The sequence below is a fragment of the Monodelphis domestica genome, chromosome 2 (assembly GCF_027887165.1).
Source record: "Monodelphis domestica isolate mMonDom1 chromosome 2, mMonDom1.pri, whole genome shotgun sequence".
In the NCBI taxonomy this organism is placed as follows: Eukaryota; Metazoa; Chordata; class Mammalia; order Didelphimorphia; family Didelphidae; genus Monodelphis; species Monodelphis domestica.
The window spans coordinates 540,306,155-540,324,329 of record NC_077228.1 but is presented as its reverse complement, the minus strand read 5'-3'; the positions used below and the strand labels follow the sequence as shown (position 1 = coordinate 540,324,329).

The following is an 18,175-nucleotide window of genomic DNA, read 5'->3' as shown; positions in this document are numbered from 1 at the left end:
TTAATTTAAGGTCGCCAAGGAATTCAGCTATGTAATTCCTAAATGAAAACTCAAGTCAGCTGTCAACCTTTTTTATGGTGTTTTAATTACAAACAGGAGGAAGAAAAGTATTAGAGGGAAAGAGAGAGAGAAAGGAAAATAGGGCTTAAAATACCCACTCTGCTAAAGCTGAGCCAAAGGCCCAAGGCCCTGGATAGCTAAGGAAAAGAAAAGAGATCAGTCCCTAAAACTCACATGACCAAATTGGAGAAACAGTCTGAGGGCTCCTCCACTCCAAGCACCAGCCTCCAACAACCACCTCCCTTCACAGAGGAAGTCCCCAGAACTCCTGAGCTGTCCTCTACCTCACTTCCTGTCTCTCACATGTGCCAATGGTGGCTCTAGCTTGACCTAGGACCACCCAGAGGTCTGTCCTTTTTGCACATGTCTGTTGAAGGCCATATTCTCAAGTTTTTGCTGCAGCCCTTCCTGATCTTGTAACCCTGAGTAGGGTGGAGATTGTAGTTTCCAAGACCTGATTCTGTTTTTCCAAGTATCTCTATTGTTATTGATCAGGAAATAGCTAAATCCCATCCTCTAAAGAATGGTCTGAATAGGGTAGTTTTGAAATTCACACCGGAAACTTCAAAGCCAACTGGAAGCACATCCCGTTCTGTCTGGCAGCACTGCTGAGCCCATGCCCACAGCCACAGCCGGGTGAGGCTGCTCTGGCCATCCTCATATATACAGTTTAAGCATTTCCCCTCATCTCCCCTCTACTGTATTACTTTTGAGGATATTTTGGGTGCCTTTTTAAAAAAATTAATTAATTTATAATCTTTTTCTATGGTTATAAGATTCATGTTCTTTTGTTCCCCCTGCTGTTGACTCAGGCAAGGTCCCAGGTCTCAAAGTTGGCTCATGCCCTGGTTTGGAACCTGGTGTAGTAGGTCCAGAGTGGGTGGTCTTTACTCCCCTGTGCAGTTTTACTTCCTTTTCCCTTCACCCCAGAAACAGACCCTCTCTTCTAATCTTTCCAGTTGTTTTCTGCAGGGGAGATACTTTACTCTGTTCCGTTTTGCTTCTGGATCTCCAGTATTATGTCTGTGAGGTGCTCTTTGAAGGCTTGTTTGAGAGCATTTTTAGAATGGTTTCAGCTTGATGTGCTGCTGTGCCAGCATCTTGGCTCTGTGTCTATTTGGGCCTTTAGAGAAGCCAGGGATTCCTGTCTGCAGCCTGATCTGGGGAGAAAGAAGCCATTCTAGTGAGGAGGGATGGCCAGAGAAAATTTCTGGGAGCCAAGAGGTGCAGGTCCCTGTTCTTGGAAAATCCAGGCTAGTATGTCTAGCTTCTGGAGTATGTATCTGGGAATAAGGTGTGAGAGGGCTGCCAGGGAAGGAGGGGGAGAGGCTGTGGGGGCTTTGGAGGCCAAAGAGCATTCGGTATCTGGAAGAGTAGGGTCTAAAATCAGGAGCTTGACAAAGACAAGAGAGCAGTTTAACACATTTTTGTTTTAATTGAGAAAAAATAGTGAAGACTGAAAAATGAGAGACAGACAGAGAGTTTGAACTATCCACCCCAGAACTACCTGAAACCTACCTCAATCTTCTTCTATCAACCTCTAACCTACCTAAAAACTGTCCTTTGAGAGTGTCTCACTAATAACTTCAGCCTCACTAACCAGGCCGAATCTACACTATTTATATATATTCCAACTCTCTCCCTCCACAAGGGACAGCTCCCCCCCCCCCCCCAGCAGCCAGCAGCCCCTCCCCTCAAGAAAGCTGAGAGCCAAAGGCCCCTCCTCACACCTCAGGCTGGCTTTGGCCTCTCCCAGTCCAACTGTCCTTCTTACATCACTTCCTCTCTGAGAGCAGTTTCTATTTCCTTTTCCTGTGGGCTGGTCTCCATGGTAACAGCACCTCTTCTCTTTGGGCCTAGCTCTCTGTCCACTGAGCCAACCAGCTCTTTCCTCAGTTAAGTTACTGAAAGGGGTTAAGAATTCCTTTTTTACACCCTGAGGGCAGGCCTGGCCCTGGGTGACTCCTTTGGCCCCTCAACCTGTGGATATCCCTGTGGGATAGCCTCAGTCAGACCTGGGACGAGAAGGGAAAACCTCTGCCCTCTGGGTCCCTTCTCCTTCCTCAGCTCAGGGTGCAGAGGCCCAGGGCCTGGTCCAAGGAGAGATGGGGCTGAGCCAGATCCTGAGGTGGGAGGGAGATCAGGGCAGCTTTCTTCTCAAGTTTTACCAAGAGCCATTGGCCCAGAGAGTGAGCCTAAAGGCAGAGAGCAAGATGAGCTTTTCTACACTGGGGTATTGAAGGAACGAAGTTCCCAGGGGGCTCCAGGCCATCTTTTGCTGCTCAGAGGGGCAGAGAATTCGGATATTCCCAGGCCCAAGGAAGACCTGAAAGGAAGAGCTTTGGCTGAAGCTCCAATCAGGGTTCATAAAGTGGGAGGAGGTTTGGGGGTAGGGTGGGAAGACAGGACCTTGAGTGGGGAGACAAGGCTGGGAAAAGATGGTGAAGGTTCACCAGATGGACTCACTGGGTCTACTTTGCTGCCTCTACAGGGAGACTGGAATCCACCAGATGGCCTTTGAGAGTTACAGACTCCAAGTCCAGGTATGTGCATTCCAGCCCCAGATGGGAGCCCCATCAGCCAGGGAGGCCCTGGCTCCGCCACAAGATGGGCCTGGAAGCTGCTGCCTCCTTCCTGCTGGGCCATTTCTGTTCCCATATCCAAGGCAGGAGGAACAGCACTTCCTGACTTTCTTCTTGGGGTTTGTGAGTGATTCCCTGGTCCTTGGGCAGCTCAGACCCCAACAGCTCCCCCCGGGTGCTGCCTGCCATGTTGGATTTTTCCCCGGGCACCAATGAGCCCCGAGGATGACTATTGACTCCTTCTTTGGTGTCTAAGGATTGTTTGTTCTCTCTGCCCAAGAACTGTGCAGCCCCCCTTCACAGGAAGTTGCAACTGTTTTTAAAGATGCTTCCTTGTGTTCCTTCCTGTGTATTCCTTCCACTATGTGTGGGCCAATTGTAGCTTTAGCTTTGCTTTAGATTGCCCTGAGGGCAGTCAGTGGTGTCCAATTTGTCACCCACTATAGTACACAGGGCTTCCCCCCAACTAAGGATCAGTGGTTGTGGGCACTTCTAGTGATTGAATCTAAAAATAGCTAAGAGAGAGTTAATCCCATCTTCATACCCATAAGACCATGCATGAGTAGAAACAGCTTCCACTTCCAGGGTAAGGCCTCTTTCCTTGCTCCATCTCTTCAGGCTTTGCCCCCTCCACCATAACTCTTGCCCTGTCTGTTCTTCTCTTTCTGAGACAACAAAGACCACCTCCTCAGACCTCCTCTCTCAGTCCTGTCTATTGTGATGATTAAAATAGTGGGAGTCATAAACTGTTACAGATAAAAGAGTGGTTGGCTTAAATTGTGACTGCAGAAAATATGGTTTCAAGACAGTGTCTTGTTTTAAATCAAATATAAGGTGGTCGCCAGGGAAATGTTCCCAAATATTAAATATACTCAAGTCAGCTGGATTTGTAGAGATTTTAATTAATACAAATAAGGAATTAATGAAAGAGAGAGAGTAAGAGGAAACAATGAGAAAAGAGATAGGCCAGCCTTAAGAGAGAGATCAGTCAGTCTTTTATCTACTCACCACAAGATTTGTCCCAAGCAAGATTCTAGTGTTCAGAGAGACACCAGTTCAGCTTCAGCTAGCTCAATCAAGTTCAGCCATCAAGCCCTTCAAGGCAGCTTTGGCCAACTGCCTCCTCCAATTCAGCATTTCCCAGATGAATCTCCCAAGAGAGTTCTTCTGAGACAGCCCCTTCTCTCAGCTTTTCATCTCCTTTTAAAGGGAACTTTCTCCTATGTCACCTCCCCTAAGTTCTCTCATCTACCAATCACAGTAGATGTTTTCCAAAGGACAGACCATTCTTAATTCACTCCTAAGTAGACTTAAACTTTTGATTAAGTTCACACCTGAAAAAATCTCTGAGTAAGTTCTCACCTCTTTACTCCTTGTAAATTCACAAGTTGCCTGACCTTTATAGGTACTTAGCACCCTTTTGTATTAGATCTAAAAATAGGGACAGCTTAAGAACTTTTGCCTTACTATAAGTATGGGTTTAAGTATTTTTCATTGTTCAGCAAGGAGTTTCTTCCCCTAAAGCATGCTTAAGTAGGGGTGGAGTAGAGGTCTCACATTCCTGATCTAAGTTCCTTCCTTGTTTAAAATAGGGAATGGTCTTATCCAAATCTTATGAAGTAGGGTCTCTGAGAATTTTTAAGATTCACACTATAGCCTTTGATGCCTCTCTCTCTCTCTCTCTCTCTCTCTCTCTCTCTCTCTCTCTCTCTCTCTCTCTCTCTCTCTCTCTCTCTCCCCCCTCTCCCTTTTCCTCTTCCTCTCCCTCTCCCTTTCCCTCTTCCTCTTCTTCTTCCTCTCCCTCTCCTTCCCCAACTGACCTGTGATTCTCTGTCTTTTCTGGCTCCTCCTCTAGATCTGGTAACAGCAGGGATACGTTTAGGGTGATGCAGCATCTCTCCTTTCCTTACAGGGATTTCACACTAGAGGACCAGCAGACATCTTGAGCTTAGTGTGTCCAAACCAGACATTGTTCTCTCTCACCTAGACAGAGCCTCCACCTTCTCTATATCTGTATCCTCCTTGTCCCTCAGGCTCAAAGCCTGGGAGCCCCCCTTGACCCCTGCCTGTCCCTTATCCACCTATCCAATCTCACCCAATAGTTAGAAACTCCTCAGCACTGTTCCAGAGCATCCTAGAGCTGCTTTTCTCAAACCTCCATTGGACTCTTAAAGCCTCAGCTTCTAGTGCTGGCTCTGACACTGACTGAGGGTGGGACCTTTGGGCCCTCCCTTCTCTGTGTGTCAGTTTCTTCCTGTAATTGACCACAGGTGGGCCCTTCATTATGATGTAGCTTTCAGCCCTCTGTGCTCTGACTTGGGCTGCTCTAGGAGATGGTGACGCTCCAGGATGTGGCTGTGGACTTCACGAGGGAGGAGTGGCGCCTCTTGTCCCCTCCCCAGAAGGAGCTGTACAGGGAGGTGATGCTGGAGAATGCCCAGAACCTGCTCTCTGTGGGTAAGGAGCCTCTTCCTGCTGCCCCAGTCTGCCATCCAAGAGAATGTCACCCTCAGCAGCAGGCAGGGTGGGGAGCAGTTTTTAGTCATGAGGAAGGGAGGAGGGCTCCTATTCTGAGTCTCAGAGCCAGAGCCCTCCTTCTGCCTGGTTATCCTGGAAAAGGACTTTGCATTGTGTAATGGGAACTTCTGGGTTCCCTTTGGTGCTCTTGAAGTCAGAGATCAAATCTGTATGGGAGAATCTCAGAGGTGGATGTAATCTCAGAGCTAATTCCTTCTCTCCTCTCCCTGACCTGGAATTGTGTCTCCCAAACTCATCTGGGAAAAGTATCAGGGAAGGTTTTCCATCCACCCTCTTCCTCTCTAGAGTGGATCTACGATTTGGGATATCGTTCTCTAGTTCATACCTCCTGGGTGTCCCCAGCAGAGCAGGATTGTCCTTAGTCTTCCCTCCTATTGTCCTAAGCTTCCAGCAGAGCTTGGTGAGAAAGGGAGGGAAGGCAAGAAGCCTTACTAACGACCTGCTCTTGTCCAGGTGCTCTGCCAAGGGTTCTCTCTGTAATATTATGATTCTTCTTCCTCACCTTCATCTTCCAAATTTGGTGACAGAATTATCCCCATTTTACAGTTGAGGAAATAGAGTCGATTAAGTGACTTGAACTGAGGCACACATGTAGAAGCTGCTTGTGGTTAGATTTAAACTGAGGCTTTTCTGCCACTCCCCTTCTAGCTGCCAGATAATAGACAAAAACTATTGATTGAGTTCAGTCTTCTCTACAAAAAATGCACCAGAACCAATTGTTCTGGTTGCAGATTTGTTCCCTAAACTTCTCCCCCCTCGTCTCCCCACACTAAATGCTGTGGAGACTCTCCTCCAGGAGGCCCCATAAACCTCCCACAGGCCCTGCTTGCATCCCTCTGTCATTGTCAGAACTCGTGGACTGGTGAGAGACAGCATTGAGCCTAGTGAGGATTGTTGAGTTCCCCAGAAGAGTCAGAGACTTCATGAGAGAACAGTCCCTGAGGCTTAGAGAGGTGTCAGGGGGTGAGAAACAGGGAGGATGATGGAACAGAAGCCAGTCTCTCAAGGTCCCTGAGTCGGGGCTTCAGACTGATCTAGAACAATGACGCTCACACCTAGTTTGGAAGATTAGGAGTTTCTGGCAAAATAAACCACAAAAAGCTGAGGCTGTGTATCTGTGGGAGCTATTGTTCATTTCAGGTCTCTCAGGAGGATAACAGGAACATCCTACCCTGGGCTCCTGCATTACAGTCACTGGGGGGGAGGGCAGACTCCTATGGAACCCCATGGAGGCAGTCTTTGGGTGGAGGCACTGAACTCCTCCATGTTTCCCTCAAGAGAACTCAATGACAAGCTTCTCTCCCTCCTCCTCCCTGACTGATTCCCCATGCCAAGGGCTTCCAGCTCCCCCAGAAGATGTGCTCTCTTATTTGGAGCCGAGGGAAGGTCCATGGATGCTGGAGCAGGAACGCTTGAGGATCTACTGCCCAGGTGAGTGAGGAGGAAAGGTATGTGAGTGCTGGGGTGAACAGAAGCTTCTGTGTGCTCTGGTAAAGCCAGAGCTAGATATGGGGGCAGGAGGGCCCGACTTGAAATTCTTTTTCAGAGGTGTTAAAAGGGGCTCCCTGGGCAAGTCACAGCACCCCTGAGCCTCAGTTTCCCCATCTATAAGAAGAGGTTATTGGACTCCTTTTCCTATAAACTACCTTCAGGGGATCGGTCAATGACCGTCTATGAAGTCATTTTTTGGGATTGAAAGGCCTGGAAGTCTCCTACAAGTGTCAAAAGGGGTTCACTTATCCTTGCTGAGTTCTTTATTATCCAGAAATATGTATGAATGTTTGCTCTGCGCTTGGTCCTGAAAGAAGTTATAGGGGATATAAAGGGCTTCAGTGGACATCCCCTGCTCTCATGGAGCTCACCAGCTGCTGGAGCAAACAGCATGCTGATGAAAGAAGCCCTTTAGATACTAAATCCAGTGCAAGTGCATCAAGAGAACGAAGGCTCTAAAGAGAAGAAAACTATGGAAGATGGGCTTCAGCTTGAGCTCCAGGACAGCAAGATTGAGGATAGTAAGCCCAAAGAAAAGCAGAGAAGACAAGGGAGGAGCATTGGCACAACTCACTGCAAATGGCCATCTCTAGCAGTTTAGCTCTGATCCAGAGGACAGATGTTGGACAGTATCTCAAGGGGATGAAGACATCAAGGGATGGTTTGGAACATGGGGGAGGAATTATTTATTGGTTTCCAGAGGAAAAGAGTCATTAGTCCATGAGTGTTGGAAAGACTGAAAAGGAAAGAACAAGGAGGATAAGAGAGCTCTGCAGAGAGGTCCAGCTTTTGTTCAGTGAAATATGAGGCCAATTTCTCAGCTCAGAAGGTGAGATGGGTGGGAGGAAGCCATAAGGGAGAGCTGGAGACCAGAGAAATATTTTGAATGCTTCAGTGCATTTGGAAGGTGGCAAAGGGAATCTATGAAGGAGATGTCACAGGATTGCCTTGCCATGGTGAGGATCCAGCTGAGATCAGGGAGCCTCAAGGTAGAGTGGAGCCAGGCAACTGCTTTCCTGATTTTTCCCCTTCTCCATCTGCAGCTCATCAGTAGGGATGAAGATGGCTACCTGCCTTGGAAGCAATCCAAGGCTAAACTCTGCTGAAATCCTCAGCTCCAGGCCCTGCTTTCTGGAACTCCATCTTTGTGCTGCTCTTGGACAATGAGGTGACCCCATCACCTCAGTTTAGGGAGATGAGAGCCTAGACAGAAGCCTCTGGGATCTCCAGGATTGGGTCTGCTCAGATTCCAGCAGAGTTACTGTTGACTGCTGAGAAATAAGGGCCAGACAGAGAGAGAAACAGGGCTCAGGCCAGAGTATGCATTTGCCTTCCAGAAGAAAGACCAGAATGCAAGGATGCTGGCAGAGCTTGGGCCTGACATAAGCCCTGGGCCCAGCCACCAAACATGGACTAAATACAAAATAGGTTCTAAGAACTATGCTAAGCCCACAAGGGAAGGACAACGCCAGGCTGGGCTCTCCTGGAGCTCACAATCTAGGATCCCAACAAAGAGATGGTTTTAAAAAAAGCAAGAGCTCCTGAATCTCCCTCTGTGATGATCCAGGGCAAAAAGAGTGTTGGGGAATAGAAATGCATTTAATTCAAATGGAGAATAAGGAAATAGAGGAAAGAAGACATTTGAGAAGAAGAGCAATCAAAGGAGGAAATAATCAAAATTATAATAAAAATAAAAGCTACCATTTGCACATGGCTCCTACTATGTGCCCCACACTTTATAAATATTTTCTCATTTGTTCCTCATAGGAATCCTGTGAGTTAATTGATATTATGATGCCCATCTTTATAGTTGGGGAGACTGAGACAGAACTCCTGTGAATTGCCCAGGAGTAAAAGTACTAGCAAGTTCATGAGGTAGAATTAGAATGCACCACCCCACCTGTGTGGTGATTTGTAAAAAGAAGATCATGAAATGCCAGTATCTCGATGAGGCAAAAAAGAGAAAAAGAGAATTTTTTGCTGAGGGGTGAAAATTCCATTTTTGGTTTAACTTTCTAAGAAGCCAACAAAAAAAATTGCTACCAACCAGGTGAACGATTTGTATTCCCATTGACTGATGAGAAATAATGTATTAAATGATTATTATATGTCACTTTTTAAAAAACAAAGTTTATCTGCAAAGCCACCCTTTTAAAATTTTAAAATATTTTTCCATATTTCATGAATCATTTTTTCTCCACCCCCCCTCTCAGAGGTGATAAGCAAATCCACTGGGCTATACATGTGTTATCTCTTGATACCTATTTCCACATTATTCATTTTTGTAATAGAGTCATCTTTTTAAAACAAAACCCCACTCATATATCCATATGAACAAGTGGTTAATCATATCTTTTGTAAGGATGGAATTTCATTTATTCTACCACTGGCAAATTAGCTACATTCTCACTGAAACTACTCAGTAGCTAACCTGTGTTGCCAACCAATGCCTTTACAAAGCTTCCTGTCAAGGCTGGGACCTGTGCCTGCATCAAGGGTGAAGCTGCTCTTCCTGGGCTCCAGGGCCAAGGCCTTGGCCAGGTGTTCATGGCTGCCATTGCCACCAGTGCTGCCTCATGGAAGAATGGGGCAGACTGCATTCCCAGCAATACTACCTCTACTTCAAGAATGTAGCTATTCACTACATCTCCCCCTTTTGTGACATTCCTCTGAAGCCTAAATCTAAACAGGAAAATCTCATTCCCAAGAAGAAAGCTTGGACCAGTGAGTATGAGAAAGTATTTAATATGGTTGTAGAAATACCTCCATTCAAGTGATTTGCCCAAGGTCACACAGCTACAGAATAATTAGATCAAGGTCCAAGTTCCAGGTTTTCAGACTCTTGGCTCATTTCTTTTCTGTTTCAATAATGTCGTCGGTTCAATAAACATGTTAAATATCAGTTGTGTGTTAAAAAATGTTGTTGCTCAGTCAAATCTTACTCTTCCTGACCTCATGGGCTACTGCTGTCTCAGAGTTTTTTTGCCAAGGATATTAGAGTGACTTGCCATTCCCTTCTCCAGCAGATTCTTTTCTCAGGCAATTAGTAGCTAAATGACTTGCCCAAGATCTAAGAGATGTCTGAGACTTGATTTGGATTCAGGTCCTGTATCATTATTTAAAACAGTAAAAAAAATGGAGAGACATATAATTTATATAAGTTAGAGCTCCTGTGAATTGATCCAACCATTGTAGAATGCAATTTAGAAGTATGGCCAAAGAATGCATGCCCTTTGATCCAGCAATACCACTAGTAGGTACTACTACTAGGTAACACCAAGGAGATAATAACAAAGAGTTGTACAAAAGTATTCATAGCCACACTCTTTGTTATGGCAAAAAAATTAGAAAATGAGAGGATGTCCCTCAACTGGGGAATAGCTGAACAAATTGTGGTATATGATGGTGATGGAATACTATGATGATGTAAGAAATGATGAGACGATGAATTTCTGTAAGAATTGGAAAGACCTCCATGAACTGATAATGAGTGAAATCAGCAGAACCAAGAAAACACTGTACACAGAGACTGAATCATTGTGGAATGATCATATGTAATAGACTGTTGTCAGTAGCAATGCAATGATCCAGGACAATTCTGAGGGACTTTTGACAAAGAATGCTACCCACATCAAGAGAAAGAACTGTGGGAGTAGCAACACAGAAGAAAAACATATGATTGATTACTTGTTTATATAGGAATATGATTGGGGGTTTTGGTTTTAAAATAGTACTCTATTTTACAAAAATGAATAATATGGAAATAGTTATCAAGGAAAAACACATGTAATGCAGTGGAGTTGCTTGTCAGCTCCAGGAGGGAGTAGGGAAGAGGGAATGGAGAGAAAATGAATCATGTAACCATGGAAAAATAGTTCAAAATAAATTTTTAAAAAGGTTTTAAAAAAAGAAGCTCCCAGCCAGAAGAACTAGGAAACAATCATAGCATTACAGTGAATTGCTAATGAAAGACTGTTTTTATAAGAAGGTTGTGGTCAATGAGGGTTTCATAACAGCCTCTACTCTGAATGTCTATTGATCAGGATTTGCAAAGACTCTTCTCTCTGCTGCAAGAATGGAAACCCAAAGAACATCTCAATCATACAGCTATAAATTTGATGAGATACAAGTCCAGGGTAACCCAGGAATGTGACAACTATTCATGTATAATGGCAGCCAAGGAGAGTCTGTGTTTGTCTGTGAGCATGAATGACCCACCTTCCTGGAAGCTTGTAAATAAGTTGATATCAAGTTGAGAAACTAAAAGAATATATTACACTTAGACAGAAGCAGTCAGAGTTTGATGTCATCATAAATGCACCTGAAAAGTATCATTCCTGGTTAGGATCATTTGGAATCACTGCAGGGGGAAAAAAACCATTATGTTTGAAATACTTGTTGTCCAAGAGGAAAAAGTTATAACAAAATTGGGCCATTATTTGCTGCTTAAGATGACAATAATGTTTAGCTCACATCCCCTATAATCTCCCATGGGCTCATGAACCACTAAATGGGAAGAGTACAAAAGGACAAATAATGGAACATGCAGCCCATTTCCTGACAAAAGGACAATGGACTCAATTTATTTTATAAGACATATTTGAAACCTGGGAGATTCTATGTCTTTGTTTCTATTGTATTTAGTAGAACTTGATAGTATTTAAAAGAGGCATTTAAAGAAAAGTGATAGCTATTCTCAAGAAGTAGGGAACAAAACAAAATCTTTTATGCCTTGGGTAAGTGCAAAAAAAGGGTAGATTTTCTTCCTCTGATCTCAGCTACTGCAACAACAAAAAAAGTAAAGTTGAAAACAGTCATGAAGGAATTTACATAATACTTACTGATAAACTAGATCATGAAATAATAGGAATATTTAGTGTACATGCACCCAGTGGTATCATTCGTATGAAGATAGGATTGAACATGTAAACAATGAAAATTGAAGCAAAAAGAAAGATTGAAAATTAATATTACTGTGGACAGAGCATGCCAAGCCACAAGATGTGGTTTCAGCTGCCAGGATTTGGGTCAAGTCACTCTACCACAATCCTTAGGTCATGGTCTGAGATAGGAATGTAATAATGACAGCCTGGCCAAAATCACAGGTCTGTTATACAAAATGAAATCATATAGGAGGCTCTTTTTAAATTAAATTGTTCTTTACCTTTAAGGTAATGGCATTTTCAAAGGATGGATTGTGTCCACATAAATTGCAAGACTTTTCTTCTTACCTCAGGAAATAGGATGTAAAGCATTTCATGTTGTGATACAGAGGAAAGGAGATAGGGTTATTTGTATGTATATGTAACTATGCAGGTATGCTTTACTATTTGTTTCTTTTAGGAGCGATCAGACCAGAAATGAAAGCAACTCCCACAGAGATGAGTTCTTTTGTAGAAGAAACAGACCATCAAAGACTCATGAGTGATGTTCCAAATAACATAGCTTGGAGAGAATTCTGTGTTGAATCTCAACATTCATCCCATACTGAACATCAGAAAATGAACTCTGAGGAAAAGTCTGGTGAATGGAAGCAATGTGGAAAGATATTCAGACAGAGACACAAACTTGCTATACATCAGAAAATCCACACTGAGGAGAAACCTTATGAATGCAAGCAGTGCAGAAAGACATTCCGTCTGAACTCCCATCTTGCTATACATCAGAGAGTCCACACTGGAGAGAAACCTTATGAATGCAAGCAATGTGGAAAGACATTCTGTCGGAGTGCTAGTCTTTCTTATCATCAGAGAATCCACACTGGGGAGAAACCTTATGAATGCAATCAATGTGGAAAGTACTTCAGTCGGAGCTTCCATCTTGCTCGACATCAGAGAATACACACTGGGGAGAAACCTTTTGAATGCAAGCAGTGTGGAAAGTCATTCAGTCGGAGCTCTCATCTTGTTAAACATGAAAGAATCCACACTGGGGAGAAACCTTATGAGTGTAAGCAATGTGGAAAGACATTCTGTCAGAGTTCTACACTTTCTTCGCATCAGAGAATTCACACTGGGGAGAAACCTTATAAATGCAATCAGTGTGGAAAGACATTCAGTTATAGCTCTGGTCTTGCTGTGCATCAGAGCATCCACACTGGGGAGCATCCTTATGAGTGCAAGCAATGTGGAAAGACATATAGTCGGAACTCATGTCTTATTATACACCAGAGAATCCATACTGGGGAGAAACCTTATGAGTGCAAGCAGTGTGGAAAGACATTCAGTCACAACTCTGGACTTGCTTATCATCAGAGAATCCATACTGGGGAGAAACCTTATGAGTGCAAGGAATGTGGAAAGAGATTCAATCACAGATCTGGACTTGCTTATCATCAGAGCACCCACACTAGGGAGAAACCGTATGAGTGCAAGCAATGTAGAAAGACATTCAGACAGAGCTCCAAACTTGTTCAGCATCTAAGAATCCACACTGAGGAGAAACCTTATGAGTGTAATCAATGTGGAAAGACATTCTGTCACAGTTCTACTCTTTCTTCTCATCAGAGAATTCACACTGGGGAGAAACCTTATGAGTGCAAGCAGTGTGGAAAGACATTCATACAGAGTTCCAAACTTGTTCAGCATCTAAGAATCCACACTGGGTAGAGACCTTATGAGTGTAAGCAATGTGTAATGACATTCAACCTGAGATCCTATCTTGTTGTACATCAGAGAATCCACACTGGGGAGAAACCTTTTGAATGCAATGTGGATGACATTCACATGGAACTCCACTTTTGCTTTACATTAGAGAAGCTCCAGACTTTCACACAGAGTTCTTATCTTGCTCTAAATCAAACAGTTTGCTCTAATATGTCATAAGCTATAGTAAGATATGGTCTGAATGGGAATGTCATGTAGACCTAAAGTATGATGCTATAAGAAAATTAGGGTAGCATAGAATAGTTTGCCTTTTATATCAATTCATTGATAAGGGAAGAATTCATGACCAAATGAGAAATAGATAACATGAGATCCATCATGAGTTTTTTTTTAAAATTATCTTAAATTCCAAACTGTTCATACAAACAAAGCCAGTGCAACCAAGGTTAAAAAGGGAAATGAAATAATTTCCTTTAAAACCAGATGTCCAATTTTGTGATGTAACTCTCCCAGGATCACACGTGGGGTCTTACCATAATCCTAGTGACATCATCTAGTGTGGGTCATGTGACTGAGTTTAGACAAGACATGATTGAAGGGGATCCTGAAGGGTGAGGGAGGAAAAAATGTTGAAGACAAGGAAGGAGGGGCTTCTTCTGGAGACACCGTGGAAGAGGAAGGTGTCTTAGGGACCCAAGGCTTTTCTATTTCATCTCCTTCTGCATATCCAAGTAAATTCTAATAAATTTCATTAAAAAAAAAAAACATAGTCCTGGTTTTCGGTTTTATGTTATGTAGACCACTATGGAGAAGAACCTCACTTCTCTTTAAGCTTTTTAGAGTTTAAAATAGATACCAGGGTAGTTCCACTCAGGGCACCACCCATCACCTATCTCTCCTACTGAACCAGAAAAGGCCACAGCTGCTATAGATATCAGGCTTGTTCAGATAAAATTCCTTTGCTTCTCTGGTGTTCTCGTGACTTCCTGTGGAGAGGGGTAGAGAGCAGTTCTATCCTGGAGCTTGAGCTTGGAGGAGCCCCTCAGACAGCTTTCCTTCAATCGGTCACATGGGTGAGTGATAAGGACTGACTCCCCTTTTCCCTTTGGCTCCCAGGCCAAACCCTTGAGCTACTTCCTGACTCCTGCTTGAGCCAGAGCAGTTGAGCTAATTTCCTTTCCTTCTCTCTTCTCTCTCTCTCTCTCTCTCTCTCTCTCTCTCTCTCTCTCTCTCTCTCTCTCTCTCTCTCTCTCTCTCTCTCTCTCTCTTTCTCTCTCTCTCTCTCTCTCTCTCTCTCTCTCTCTCTCTCTCTCTCTCTCTGTGTCTGTCTCTGTCTCTGTCTCTCTGTCTCTCTCTCTTTCTCTCTCCCTCTTTTAATTTCTTCCTCCTGTTGTAATTAAATCACCATAAAACTCCATTCTGACTTGAGTGTTTCATTTAAGGATTTTATAAGTAAAATCCTTGGCGACCAAATAATTATTTTATTCAATCTCAACAATAATTTTAACCTTTACAACTCCAAGATAAGGTTACAATGGTAGATGAATTAAATATAAAGGCTGATATTATGAGGAAATTAGAGGAACACAGACTAGTTTACCTGGCAGATCTATGGAGAAGGGGAGAACTGATGACCATACAAGATATAGAGAATACTACAAGATGTAAAATGAATAATTTTGACTCTATTAATATAAAAAGGTTTCCTACAAACAATACCAATGTAACCAAGATTAGAAGAGAGATATCTGGCAAAATATTTTTTAACAAATTTCTCTGATAAAGGGATCATTTCTCAAATATACAGAAAACAATGACACATTTAGAAGAATTCAAGTTATTCCCCAGTTGACTAATAGGAACAAGCAATTTTCAGAGGAAGGAATCAAAGCCATCAATAATCATCTAAAAAAGTGTTCTAAATTTCTTGTGGTTAGAGCAATGCAATTTAACACAACTCTAGGGTAACCCCTCACCCCTATCAGGCTGGCCAACATGAGAATAATGGGAAGTGATGAATGTGGAGGGGATGTGGCGACACTCATGCATTGTTGGGGGAGTTGTGAACTGATCCAACCATTCTGGAGGGCAATTTGGAACGATGGCCAAAGAGCTATGAAACAATGCCCACCCTTTGATCCAATGACACTACTCCTGCTTGGTCTGCAACACAGAGATAAAGAGGGAGCTGGGGCGGGACCTACGTATGCAGAGATCTTTGTAGCTGCTCTTTGTGAGGTGGCAAAGACTGGAAATGGAACGGATGTCCATCCATAGGGGAAGGACCGAACAAACTGGTAAATGATGGTGCTGGAGGGCATTGTGCTATAAGAAAGGATGAATAGGATGATTTGGGAAAGAGCTGGGAAGACCCACATGAACTGATGCAGAGTGAAACAAGCAATCTTTGGAAGTGCTACAGGAGGTGTGGACAGAGGGTGCTCCGGAGGTCCTACTTCCCAGAGGCCTCTAGGGGGCAGGACTGACCCTCCTCCTCTTCTTCCTGCACTTCTCAGCTTCATTCAGAGCCCCGCCCCCAGCCCCTCCCTACCCAGTGCTGCCCCGCCCCCCTCCTGGTTCCCACTGTCCCTGCCCCTCCCCTCCTCTCTTCCTGGCGAGCCGGGATTTGTAGGCTTGACGCTTGGACATGTCTGTGATCAGGGGGGGGGGGGGGGGGGGGAGAAGGGGGGGCGTTTTGAGGGTTTCCAGATTAAAAACAAGGCCAGGGGCCTGCCGGGGTCTTGAGTTCAAAGGGAGTTTTTCGCCCATAAAACCGTTTGGGGGATGCAAACATTCTTCCTGGCGCCCCCTCAGGGCGTGCTCAGGCTCCAGAGGGTCTGAAAAGTCGGCCCAGGTAGTGAGACCTGCAGGGAGCCACAGGCGGACAAAGAACACCCGCTGCTCTCGCCGCGATGCCTCCCTCCTGCCCGGGTCACCAGCGACCAAGGCCAGCCCAGGCACCCGCTTCGTCTGAACCGGTTCCGGCCTCGGAGGAATCCTCGGACCGGCCCCTTCGGCTCGGAACGTGGACCGAGGAAGGAGTCCCCCTGATCCGCGGCCGAGGACAGCCCGACGGCTTAGACCCCTGTTGGGGGCCAGGACGTGTGCCGGCGTCGCGTGGCCACTGCTCGTCCCAGTGCCCAGGCTGGGGGGCCGAATGTCCCCTTCGCTCTACGCTCCCTCCTTCGGGCTGGCCGAGGGGAGGAAGCCAATGTCGGAGGTCTGGGCGCCGAGGGACCCCGCAGCCCCAGCGTGCAGCTTCCCGGGTCCCTCTGGAAAGCCAGTCAGAGCAGGGGCTGACGGGGAAGAGCTCCTGCTGGGCGCCGCATCCCTGCCGAGCTAAAATGGTCACGTGGGTCGGGGAGGGGCCAGTCCCTGCCCTGTCTGCCCTCCTCTCCTTGCCTTCTTCTGTCCCTTGGACGAGCACTGAAGGTCTCCTGCGGCCGCCCCTTCCCGTTAGCCGCCCCTGTGCGGGGCGACTTCGTAAACCGGAACCAGACAGGCAGAAGTTCCCTTGAATGGAACCCGTATTTGTGTATTCATCCGCGGCTTAATGAATGAATCTACTGGCCAGTATCTGAGCTGAATTTCCAGACCGTTTTTACAGGGCTTCAGACGTGCAGAATAAGGGTTAACACACGGCCATACATCCCTTTGCACATGCGCCTTATGTCACAAAAGCAGACGTGTGGTTAGCTGTTCCTGCGCAAGTTCGCTCATTGGTTATTTATCCACCCATTATTTCACATACACGTCAGCACGTAGGCGTGCGTTAACCGCGTGTTGCTTGGCATTCCAACATGACGCGCCCGTTTACCAAGATGTTACGTGGATTCTAGCCTGACGCAGGCACTCCAACCTGCCAGAAGCACTTTTTCATGCTACCTGAGATTCTCGTGGGCCTGGGGCATTTTCCTAGCGCCCGCAGATGTACATTAATCCACTGTATTTAGTCTACTTCACCGGAATGGTGAGGTTTGATGCCCCATCTGTAGTCACTGACACGGCTTTAGAGATATCAATGCTTAGGTCACGGAATGTTAGTACAACAACCTTACATGTTCCGCTTCCTGATGTACTTGTTGGCGCTGAACTGATACTCACTTTATCAACTCTTCTCTCATTGTGAGACCATCAGAGTATCAACCAATAATGGCCAACTGAGCCTGTGATGTGACATCAGTAGTTTCATGAAGAGAAATTGAAAAATATTTACAACGAGTTATGTATCTCTGTAATTGATGTTGTACTTTGAGTTCAGTCTCATTATTTGGTCTTTTCTGATATTTCTACTTTATTCTGCATATCATGAAATAGAACTGTTGCACATCTTAGGAGAGTTTCTTTAATAAATTCTCCCTCACTGAGCTAAGGAGTGAGCAATGCTCAAACTTGCAGATGTTAAATTTGTACAGCCTTTTACAAATTTAAGGATAGAATTAGATTGGCTCTATAAAGGTGTGGCTGCCTGGAAATGTATTCCTTCCTTTCATCCTCACTTTTTTTTTCAAGAGCTGGGAATGATTAGTTTCAAAACGTCTATTTATATTCCATGTTCTGCTTATTGCTGTTTTAGTACATAGAATGCAAAATGATCTGCCATTTTTTTTCTATAATGCCATACATCTCAGTCCATGTCTCTTGAAAGGGCTAGCTACTACTACTACCACTTCCTTTACTTAACCTTGGTTTTTTATTTTTGGGTTCACCATCTGTGGGGTGGGGGATGAGGCACAGTGACAGAAGATAGAATTATAGTCTGTTACCCTGTAGGCAATTAGGGGTTAATTAGCCTAACTGACCACAAGATGGCGCATGTAACTGTCTCTTAGGAAAGGGCGGGATTAATAAGAAGAAATAGGGGTGGAGTCTACACTATGCTGCAAGATGGCACTCCTT

At 44.8% G+C, this 18,175-nt stretch overlaps 1 protein-coding gene across 2 annotated transcripts; it reads left to right on the top strand.

The window, feature by feature from the left end:
- The first annotated feature begins 1,757 nt into the window (after positions 1-1,757).
- LOC103106383 (zinc finger protein OZF-like) lies at positions 1,758-14,056 on the top strand. 2 transcript variants are annotated; one of them, XM_056820107.1, is made up of 4 exons: positions 1,758-2,603; positions 4,973-5,099; positions 6,516-6,611; positions 12,015-14,056. In XM_056820107.1, exons 1-4 carry the CDS (start codon positions 2,499-2,501, stop codon positions 13,277-13,279), a joined length of 1,593 nt encoding a protein of 530 aa, XP_056676085.1. In that variant the 5' UTR covers positions 1,758-2,498; the 3' UTR covers positions 13,280-14,056. The 2 variants fall into 2 exon arrangements, with proteins under 2 accessions (XP_056676085.1, XP_016284904.2); XM_016429418.2 differs by having other exon boundaries at positions 6,459-6,611.
- The last annotated feature ends 4,119 nt before the right edge of the window (positions 14,057-18,175 follow it).